This window comes from Notolepis coatsorum, assembly GCF_963971535.1.
Source record: "Notolepis coatsorum genome assembly, chromosome: 1".
Taxonomy (NCBI): Eukaryota; Metazoa; Chordata; class Actinopteri; order Aulopiformes; family Paralepididae; genus Notolepis; species Notolepis coatsorum.
In genome coordinates this window covers 45726218-45738368 of record NC_140165.1, presented here as the reverse complement: position 1 = coordinate 45738368, position 12151 = coordinate 45726218, and the positions used below count along the sequence as shown (strand labels likewise).

Below are 12151 nucleotides of genomic sequence, written 5' to 3'. Positions count from 1 at the left end.
CTTCATACAGAATTTAAGGGGGTAGTTCTGGGTTTTGGAACCCTAGCCCTATTCCCTATTTAAAGGAACACTCCCAACATTTAGAGAAATACACGTATTTGCCATATTCCACAGAGTCAGACAAAGAGATTGATATTGGTTGCATCTCTGTGTGTCTAGTAAATGGTAAATGGCTGCATTTATATAGCGCGTTTATCCAAAGCGCTTTACAATTCTGTCCCTCACATTTTACCCATTATTTCACACATTAACACACCGACGGCGGAGGCATGCCATGCAAGGTGCCAACCTGCACATCGGGAGCAATTAGGGGTTAAGTGTCTTGCTCAAGGACACATCGACATGCTGCCCGGGAGGAGCGGGAATCGAACCGGGGAACCTTCCGACTACCTGACGACCGCTCTACCTCCTGAGACACTGTCACCCTAGATCACCGTAGCCCCAGAGGGAGGTCTGGGCGCACGCTAGCCGAGATCAGCGCAAAGACTGAAAGCAGGCAGCCAGCTTAGCTCTGTCAACAGTGAAGAAACACAAACTCCAATACTGACGCACAGAAATGCATAATTCATATATGTTCCTTCAATTCATACTGACAATAACACTGACAATAACACTATGTAACAACCATCAAATGCACACACAGCACACACATCCACACGCATACACTCACTTTAAACAAACAACTCACTGCTGCACCCACTTTACCCACTTTAGAACACCGAAACACACTTTATATTTATTGGCAAAGAATTTGCACTACAACCCATACCTCATTACACCTTACTGTAAATTGTACCTAAATTGTACCTCATCCCATTTCTGCCTTGTACTGTATAGTATATAGTATTGTATTGTAACTCAGTTACTTTTCTACTCTGCATTGTACATTGTATGTATAATATATATTGAACACTTTTGTCTACATACTTGACTTCTATTTTATACTTACTATACTTATTTTATACTTATCTGTTTTTATCTAGCACAATCTCTGGATCAAAACAGAAAGGAGCATTTTATATAAAAGTATTCTGTACTTCTGTATGACAACTAATAAAGAAACTTGAATTTGATACTGCACCTTATGTGACACTGTGAATACTGTTTCAGTTAGTTAGATAGTAAATTATATTGTCTTATTTGTTTACACTGCTTGTGTTGTTTTTACTACCTGTACCCCCCCCCATCACCCATGCTGCTATGATGCCTGAATTTCCCCAAGGGGATCAATAAAAGAATATCTTATTTTATCTTATCTTATCAATCTCCTCCAAGTTGGCAAATAAGTCCATTTCCCAAAACATTCTAATCAATATTGTTGATCGGTAGAGACTCCCTGCTCGGGACAAGCCACACCGGTCTGCATGCCGGCTCCGGCTAGTTAGCCACAAACTAATACAAAGTCAATGGGGTCAAGATATGTATTTTTATGTTTAACTGCACTTTTAATATAGATTTATTTCCTATTGTTTTCCATAATTTTTTCATATCAAGCTCCAGTATTCGTTCATATCCAACAAGGCAATCAAACAATATTCATCGTAATTTCTTCCGCACAACATTAGGTCAGTTCAGTATAAGATTTAGAGGTCCTATACTATTTGGAATTCAAAACCCTCCATAATAAAAATGTGCTCATCTATTTCATCACTCAAATCCAAGCTTAAATATACATTGTTAAATGAATATCTTCAATCTCATGAAACCATTAATGTCACTTTGTTTTACAGTTTCATGTTAATTTGTTTAGACTAATTATTAATGTTGTTGTTTTTGTTATTATTATTATTATTATTATTATTATTATTATTATTATTATTATTATTATTATTATTATTATTATTATTATTATTATTATTATTATTATTATTATTATTATTACTTTGATTATTATTATTACTTTGATTATTATTATTGTTATTATTATTATCTATTATTATCTCAATATTATGAAAAAAAAATATGAACTTATTTCATTTTACTTTTGTTTTTGTGTTTTTTTTAATCCAATGATTTTATGAGTTGAGGCCGGCGTATAGGCCCATCTGGGTCTCTTGCCTCTACTCAGCACCTTTATACACGTTCTGTCATGGTCAATGTTTTTACTGTTTTGCTGAAATGGTGCGAAATAAAGAAAAAGAAAAAGAAAGAAAAAGTACTACACGCCGAATGAAGCTAACGGTCGGTTCGTACAAGAAGGAGCTCCGCCACATTGACTTTGCATTAGCTTGTGGCTAACTATCCAGAGCTGACGTGTGGAACAGCACGGCCTGTGCTGAGAAACGACTCCACCGATCGATACCACCGTGTGGGTAGGTGGGAAACAGGGCTCGGGTTCCAGAAACCACACAACAAATCCCTCACATATAATAACCAATAATTGATGGTGGGTTATAGTGGGACTAATGAGTCACACAGGACGTGAGCGGTGAGCTATCGGGAGGGATGATCCGGGGAAGCAAATAAATGTCCTTCCATCGCCACCTTCCCTGAGCACAGAGGCCGAGCGAACCCATTGGCTGATTAAAAGCATTATGTGACCAGTGAGTGCCCCCCCCCCTGTCTCACAGACACACAAGACACACACACACACATAGGAACGTACAGAGTTTCACACACACACACACACACACACACACACACACACACACACACACACACACACACACACACACACACACACACACACACACACACACACACACACACACACACACACACACACACATAGGAACGTACAGTTTCATACACACACACACACACACACACACATTGCAGGACGTACACTCGCACTATGCCCTCCTGCTGCGGGGTCATGGGTAATTAGTTTATCCATTAGATGGGTACAGGCGCGCCCCGTTTGGCGTCTACATCAACAACAGAGGTTCTGCAGGGAGAGGTTCAGGCACGGCATGTAAACACACACAGGGACGGACGCAGACATCGAATGGTGTATATTTGACTATGTGTGTAGGGCACATTTGAAACACACACACACACACACACACACATACAGGCTTGAAAATGCAATCATACAAACACACTTGCCCACATGTACACACCCAGAGACACACGCACACACACACGCACGCACACACACGCACGCACGCACGCACGCACGCGCACGCACACACACACACACACACACACACACACACACACACACACACACACACACACACACACACACACACACACACACACACACACACACACACACACACACACACACACACACACACACACACATACACAGGGTAGTCATAAGCCATATCGCTCTGCCATTTGGAATGCATGATTCAATGATTATGTAATTGTACTCAAGTTTTTTTTTTTTTTTTTTTGCCACTCTAGCATTTGTTCCTGTGAACTTCCTAAAACGGCCCTGAAAACTAAAACCTCGTCGGGTCGAGGAGGACGACCAGGAGACCCCCTGGGACCCCGCGCCTGAACGTCTGCCATCGTCCGCCCGGCAACAAACACAATACATGATCCGTTTATTCATAAAAGCCTGAGATGCATTCGGGATTCACATTACATTTTCAGGTTATTCAACCCACACACACTCACACACACACACACACTCACACTCACATATACCCAACCACCGTCACGACCACAAAACGAATGAGTCATTCCCCAGAATAAATTTCCAATGAAACCAAGTCGACGTCCGTAAGTGTCACCATCGAGTCGTCCTACAAGACGAATCCCACGTTGGTTCAGAAACACCTGTGACGCATCCACACTTAACTATCCTTCCAATCGACCGGTGCCTTCTGCTCTATTTTCCGGGGCTTCTGGGAAAAAGACCAGACCAATCGAGAGGACCGAACACTCTGAAAGACACGGCCCCCGCCCCCACGCCCTCCCCTTCCATTTAGGATTGGCAGAAGATGGGTTCTATGTGGTTCGGAAAAAAAGAATCAAATCCACTGTGACATAACCGGGAGTATCTAACACAATGGTTAGTTTTCTGTGTGCTATGACCGTACACAAGTAAATAGGGTGTATTTAAAAATAAATACATAATTAGAAAGATCTCCATAGTGAAATACACTCTAGTCTGGGAATGCTCTGTAGGATACTACACAATACTCTGCGTCTATATCTGTATGGTGTGCCTCACAGTGTGCACAGTTCACCAGATAACAACACATTCACATCCAATTCCTCCATGTTGAATTATATCTCCGTTAACCCTTTTCACTACCACACTACCAAATGGTTAACCCTTTCACTGTGACACTACAGGAGGTTAACCCTTTCACTGCCACGCGACAAAGGGTTAACCCTTTCACTACCACACTACATAAGGTTAACCGTCTGTAGTGTAACCGTCTGTAGTGTGGTAGTGAAAGGGTTAACCTTATGTAGTGTGGTAGTGAATGGGTTAAGTACTACATTTCAAATGATGCGCACATCTCTGTTAAGCACTAGATTTACAATGATGAGCACGTCTCTGGTAAGCACTAGATTTAAAATGGTTCTTCTGCAGGATCACATGTAGGATCCTTTATTCCTTTTCACAATTTTGCATATTTGTCGATTTGTAAATTGACTAATCTATTAGCTGACAAAGCCATGACTATTAGTCCACTAAGAATGTCTTTGGTCAACCCTAATAATCGACCATAGATCATATTGAAATAGTATATTTGGTACTCCTACTAGTACAGATCACCACAAAACAAAAAACATTGAAAGTATGTTGTCTATAATGAAATAGTCCATAGTATACCACACAGTACTTCATTATTGTATATCATGACTTAAAGGGGCACTTCACCAGAAAACCAAAGCTGATTTATTTTGCACGTAATCTCACACACATCCAAAAGCATTTTGCACATGTTCATTTAGTTTGACAGTTATTGAGAGTGAATATATTTGAAATATGGTCACAACTGATGTCACAACTGATTGCAGCCTTGTGTTGTGTTAATTACAGCTCAATGAAAGTATGTAGATTAAACAAATAACAATACCTTGTCTTATAGGGACTGCTACTTTATCATTTCATGGTTGTGTATTTAACACAACATTCAATGTCCCTGATGACATCACTGGTGGACATAATTCCTGTGAAAACTAAATTAATATGTGTTAAACTGTTTAGAGATTTTTTGGATGTGTGTGAGATTATGCGCAAAATAAATCAGCATTTTTTTTTTTTTGTGAAGTGCCAATTTAACGCTGTGTGTAGAGTAGGACCAGACAACTAAGTCCATTTCAAACATTCTCCCATTTAAAGGAGCAATTGTGATCGAGGTTACGTCAACCAGGAGTGACAGCTGTCATCTCGGTGAAGAACGACTCATTGTGAACAGCTCCACACTGATAATGACAGACAGTCTCTATCAAGACAGTAGGCCGGTTATGAATATGTATTTGTATTACCACCACATGTCATGTTAAGAGTATGGTGGTAATACAAATAAATGCTCATGTGAGCGTTATCTGGTGGGTGGACTCTATTTTTAAAGGGGCACTTCACCAAAAAACAATGCTGATTTATTTTGCACATAATCTCACACACATATCCAAAAAACTTGAAATAGTTTTGCACACATTCAGTTAGTTTGACAGTTATTGAGGGTATTATAAATAGGCTTGAATATGGCCACCAGTGGTGTCATCGGGGACGTTGCATCCTTGTTTTGTGTTAATTGCAGCTCACTGAAACGATAAGGTAGCAGTCCCTGTAAGACACAGTATTGCTATTTTCTATCATCTACATAATTTCATGGAGCTGTAATTAACACAGCACAAGGATTCAATGTCCCCGATGACATCACTGGTGGCCATATTCAAACTCATTTATGTGAGTGTTTTTTGTGAAATGCCCTTTTAAGTTTTTGTAGTGCTTTTGTTGTTTTCTTCTGTCCAGCATCTAGCATTGTTTTATTTTTTTATGTTTTCCATAAGTTGTAACTGATAATTGAAAAGAATTAAGCTGAACTTTTGATTTCTGGTAAACAGTTTGCTGATGTCCTACAGCTCTAATGGATTATAACGTGTTATACAAGCTTCTAATAGCATGTGTCTTTTTTATAACAGCTTTCTAGCCTGCTGTGCCTAGCCAATCAGAAACTGGAGCATCATGCCATTTAGACTGGTTATTTATATAAATGTTAAATGGTGCATTTTTATATAGCGCTTTTATCCAAAGCGCTTTACAATTTTGTTCCTCACATTTTACCCATTCACTCACACATTCACACACCGATAGCGGAGGCAACCATGCAAGGTGCCAACCTTCTCATCGGGAGCAATTAGGGGTTAAGTGTCTTGCTCAAGGACACATCGACACACTGCCCGGGAGGAGTGGGAATCGAACCGGGAACCTTCTGACTACCAGACGACCGCTCTACCTACTGAGCCATTGTCGCCCCCATAATTTGCCGTTGTTTTTTTGGAATGTTTTCTCGTAATTATATCTTAGAATTCTACAACACAATAGCTTCCAAAGGCCAATACCCAGCGTAACATCATTGTAAGCATGTTCAACTCTCAAAATTCTGATCTTGTGAGATATCACACCTGAAAGCGCAAGCACACGCGTAACATATTATTATTCCTACACGTGTTTCTAATGGTTCAGGGCATGTGTGCCTGAGGTACAGAGTCATCTGATCTCTACCTGAATAATGAAGGTCAGACAGAGTGGGCAACGGGCAAATAATTGAGGGTGTCTGAGTTGCCCACATTGTTTATCTCTGTTTGTTTGGATCCCGGGTCTGTTTCGCCGATAGAGCACCGGGTTTCTAAATGGTGTCCCTCTCTCTCTCTCTCTCTCAGTGAAAGACGGAGGCACAGTGCATCCTTTGCATATTTTACAGGCCTGCTTTGCATATCAGAGATTAAGTAGGTCAAGTGAATAGTAACAGAACTAAATGAAAAAAAACACCCGCTTTCTCAAGAACTCGAAAACATAACAGTAATATTTGTTCACGCTTCGTCATTTGTTTCCTCTCTTAGAACAGGCTTTAAAAAAAGGAAAAGCCAACGCCTAATAAAGTTTGAATTGAGTGAAGTCGGAGAGTTCGACGCCGCTTCGCTCCCACGTCGACGGCAACGTCGACACCCGTTGCCTTTTTATTTTAAACGCCTCTGAGGTGTTTTGTACAAATGACCCAATCATCATCACTATCCCACCCGTAACGCTGATGGGCACCGTTGTGGTATAATTTGCGAGGGGACAGCCTCAGATAATGTGCATTGATTGAAATACATCGATCGGAGCGTTCATTGAACCCCCCCCCCCCCCCCCCCCCCCCGTCTGAGCCAAGCCGTACACTGGGTCTTCATCACGTCCCAGCGGAGTCCACAAAACCAAAAAACCAAAACAAAATTAGGATCTCTTCAATTTCTGTTTGGCAAAGTGGATTTCCAGTTGGTTACCCAAACAAATTAACTTTGGCTGTAAAAAAAAAACACATCTTGTTTTAAGGCTACGCTGACACAAGATTGATGATCGGCGCCTGTCATATTAGGAATGCGTGAAATGAAGAGTCGCAGAATGATATATCCACCATTTTTTAAATGGTGACACCTGCTCGCTGGCACGAAAGCAAATGGCGCTATCGATCATTAACGTGTTATCAATTAACTGGAGGATCTTTGCTTGAGAAAATTGTACATTTTTAGATGCATAATTACCTGTACTTGTGAGAGACGGGGCAATGTAACATCTGGTAATGACAATGGATAGCTTACACTGTGTAGGTATTTGGGAGTAAAAAATCATTGGCCTTCGTTCCATACCATCAACAAAACTCTTAGGTTTCTCACAAGCACATTGTATGAACCTGACATCATGTTTATTTTTGATGACATTAACATAGTTTGGTCAATATAGTGCAATAAGTGCAAAGCAATCAAAACAAATGAAATTGAATAAGGGATAGAGAATTCTGCGAAGGCTTGTATAAAAATAGGTGGTACATTGATTAAAATATCAGTATTACACAACATAATTATTACTTCAAATATCATTTATGAATCCGTCTTTTGATAACATATCAATTATACATATTAAGAATGAATACCCATATTCATTGTTAATATAGCAATCTCATTTATGAGAGCGTGTGAAGGCTAACTAGCCTTCCAATTCCAAAAGTGCAGAAAGCATACAAAGACACTTTTTTTTTTTTTTTACTTCTTCTTCTTCAAATGACGCAGTCTTTTCTTTTCTTGACATTTGGGGGTGTGCCACGTAAAAAAAAAAAAAAGACACTTTTACAATGCAGAGCTACAGTAAATAAAACTACAAACAGAAGCCTTTGTTTCAGAGGGTCATGGCGTATGGTGACACAGGTAATATGGATATAGAATCAAAAGTTCTGAAAAGACATGGCAGAGAGTATATCAATAAATACTTACTTTACAGATTACAGCAGAAAAGAAAAAAGTTCCTGCAGTTTGTTTCTCTGCTGTACAGTATGTTCCTTGTCCAAGGGTGAGTTTTATAAACATTTTTTTCTTTTTCTGATTCACAATATACCTTATGTATATGGTTAATATTTCCTGAAAAAAATTGTGTTCGGTAAGATTATTTTTACCAGTACACTTACATCTCTATGTGTGTAATTCGATTATTCGCCATAGAAAAATAGATTTTGCATCATCAGTTAAGTAGAGCAATGTGTTCATCCATTCTATTTGTGTGTGTGTGTGTGTGTGTGTGTGTGTGTGTGTGTGTGTGTGTGTGTGTGTGTGTGTGTGTGTGTGTGTGTGTGTGTGTGTGTGTGTGTGTGTGTGTGTGTGTGTGTGTGTGTGTGTGTGTGTGTGTGTGTGTGTGTGTGTGTTTCAGAGAGCTGTATCCATTCCTGTAATGTCATGTTTTAGAAATAAGAATAAGATTGTTCGGCACACCCCGTGTTTTTTTTTTACTGCTTTTCTTTTTGATTTGTGTTGTGCCAAGGCACCCTAAAAACTGAGCCAGAAATTTAGGAGGGAGGGCAATGGGTTGGGTGGGGGGTGAGTGGGTCGGTACTAGGGGGGCAGAGGGGGGGGGGGGGGGGCTGGGCTGGGAAATGCTTCAATACATTTGACGATTCTGTTTGGCTCAAAACTGACTAAAGGTGGTCTGTTTCTCAAGGACTTCGAGGTAATCAGGCTCCGACTGTAATTTCGCTTTTAGCTCCAAATACTCGTTCCTGTTGGGCTCCATGTACACAGTACTGGGCGCCGTGCCGTACAGCACTGTTTCTCTAATCCTCTCCGGGTGCAGGAACTGACGCCTGACATCGAAGTTTGGGTTGTACGTGTACGACACGGGCCCCGTGTACTTGTACTCGAGGTTGGCCCCCGGCGGGATCGACGGGATCGCCTGACGGGGGGCCGACTGCTTGTCGGGATCCAGGATGCCCCTGAAGAAGTGCTCGGCGTCTGGGACGGGGGACGGGTGGTCCTCGCACGGCTCGATGGTGCTGACGCTGTACGTGGGGCTCCTCATGGTCGCGCTGCTGTCCTCGTCGGGGTTACTCCTGTAGGTGACCTTCAGCTCGTGGAGGTCACGGTAATCCTCCACCGCGTTGCCCTCCCGCGACCTGTAAATGGGGTTTTTGCACATGTGGCCCATGGGGTGCGGGATGTACTCATAGACGTGGCCCACCGGGGCCTTCACCTTGGGGCCCGAGCGGTTGCTGTAGAGGCTGTACTGCAAGTTAAACGAGCTGACGTCCGAGTTGTTGGCGCTCGTGCGGTCGCTCTGCGACTTCTTGCGCCTCTTCATCACCACCACGAACAGGCCCGCCGCCACGAAGACGGACATGATGAAGACCAGCAGGAGGCTGAGGATGAGCACGGAGAGGGGGACGGCGCCAGTGGGGGTGTTGACCCTCTGAGGGGCGCCGGTGGTGGTGGTGGTGTACCTCTCGTCCGCGGGCTCGTCCGTCGGCGGCGCCGTCGTCGTCACGGGCACGTCGGCGTAATCCGGGCACAGCAGCTCGGACTGAACGGAGCGCAGGTCCATCCCGGCGTGCCGCTTCGGCGTGTCGCACACCACGTCGTTGACCACGGTGCCTGCGCTGAGCTGCTCGAGCCATATCTTCATGCCGACTATATCACAGGAGCAATCCCACGGGTTCTCAAACAGATCTATCTGCACCAGCAGCTTCAGCTGATCTAAAACACCGCTCACGGGCAGGTTTTGAAAATGGTTGCTGCGGAGATTAAGCCTAGACAGGGACAGGCTGGTGAAGATGCCCCCTGGTAAGGTTTTCAGAAGGTTATTGTTGAGGAAAAGCAGCTGCAGGTTGGTAAGGTAGCAGAAAGCGCCCGCGTCGACCTCTCTGATTTTGTTGTACTCTAAATAGAGGTACTGGAGGTTCTGCAGGCCGAAAAACATTTCTCCCGTCAGCCTGTCCATGAGATTGCCATTCAAATATAGCCTACGCAGGTTGGTCAAATCCCCAAACGCTCGGTCGTGGATCACGGTTATCCTATTGTTTCCCAGGTGAAGCAAATCCAATCCGGTGGCATCGACAAAATCGGACCTCCGCACCACGGGGATATAATTCCCGGTGAGGTACAGTTTTTTAGGATTGTATGGCTTGGGTTTCAGGTCGGAAATACTCTCAATCTTCCTCTCTTGGCAGTTGACGTTTAGCCCAAGGTCGGATATCTGCAGATTACACGTACAGGCAGTGGGGCAGTCCAAAGGCACAGGAGATTTGGTCTGAAAAGCAATGATGGGGCCATAGTTGTACGGGTTGCCGCCTGGGATTCGGGAGGTGGGCTTTGACCTAGTTTTGTTGTACTGCCGCGTGCCCTTGGTGGGCCTGGAGGAGGACCTCAGGACGGCCGAGGAGGTGGCAGAGGCCGTGGCGGTGGCCGACGTGGTCTGGTAGTATCCGTTGGTGCTCAGAGGGGGCGCGGGCCTCGCTGTGTCCTCCGCCGGTCGCCGCGGGCAGAGCTCCTGCTTGGACACCTCGTCCAGATCTCTGCCGTGGAGCCGGAACGGCGTCTCGCACACCACCTCCCCCACCAGGGCCGTGTAGGAGATGCTCTCCAGCCAGGCCTTGAGAGCGATAAGCTCGCACGAGCAGTTCCACGGGTTCTCCTCCAGCTGTAACTCCACCACTTTGTCCATGTGCTCCAGGAGGCCGATGTAGGGGAACATTTTCAAACGGTTCCCCCTCAGGTCCAAGTGGGTGAGGGGCACGGTCCGGAAGATGTTGGGGGGGAGGGCGGAGAGCAGGTTGTCGTTCAATATCATCACCGTCAGCTGGTACAGCTTGCCCAAGGTGTTGGGCTCGATGTTGGTGATGTAATTGTAATCGATCTGGAGGTATTCCAAGCTCTCCAGCCCCACGAACGTGTCGTCCCTCAGAACGTCAATCTTATTGTTATTCAGGTGCAGCCTCTTTAATCCCTGGAGTCCGTTGAAGGCCCCCGACTCGATCTCCGAGATGTCGTTGTTCCCCATGTGAAGGATAGTCACCCCGGTGTAGTTGATGAAGTCGTTGACGGACAGCCTCTTCAGCAGGTTCCCCGTCAGCAGGAGGTGGTACGCGGAGTGGTGGACGGGGCTGATCTCCGTCAGCCGCACGACGCCCCGGTTCTCGCAGCTGACCGTCAGCACCCCCTCCTTCTCCTCGCACGTACACAGGGTCCTGCAGATCTCCCCGTAATTGGCATACATCTCGACCAGCCCCAGAGATGATGCAATCAGAAGGATTACTTTCAGGATCCACATAGGCATTTTTCGCGGGAGAAGGGTGCCCCAGCTCACTCAAGTTCAGTGCCAGTACGGGGTGTCATCTGGAGAGAGGGGGGGAGAAAAAGGATGGATTCTATTTTAATCATCATGGCATTGATAGATAGATGGAGCATCTCTGTGATATAATGCCTGGTAGTACATGTAACACACATATATATATATATATACTAATGGACTCCTAATGTATAACGTGGCCCACTATATGAGATTTTAGAGTGTATAGGTAACAGACGTTCATGGCAATCTCATGCATATGATAATTAAAAGTAGGCTATATATTAGTGCCTCTTTCTATATGCAGACATGTTATGTCAGCAGCAGGGCTTGTGGACAGCGAGCCCGCGACATAGCGTTATTTCATACATACATACTTTGACAATATTACAAGTTGACGGCAAAAACAGACGCGGTGGATAGCCA

At 44.1% G+C, this 12151-nt stretch overlaps 1 protein-coding gene across 1 annotated transcript; it reads right to left on the bottom strand.

The window, feature by feature from the left end:
• Window positions 1-9073: 9073 nt before the first annotated feature.
• Window positions 9074-11741, bottom strand: slitrk5 (SLIT and NTRK like family member 5; the record flags this gene model as incomplete). The annotated part of the gene is made up of 1 exon (XM_084321697.1): window positions 9074-11741. Exon 1 carries the CDS (start codon window positions 11711-11713, stop codon window positions 9074-9076), a length of 2640 nt encoding a protein of 879 aa, XP_084177823.1. The 5' UTR covers window positions 11714-11741.
• Window positions 11742-12151: the final 410 nt, after the last annotated feature.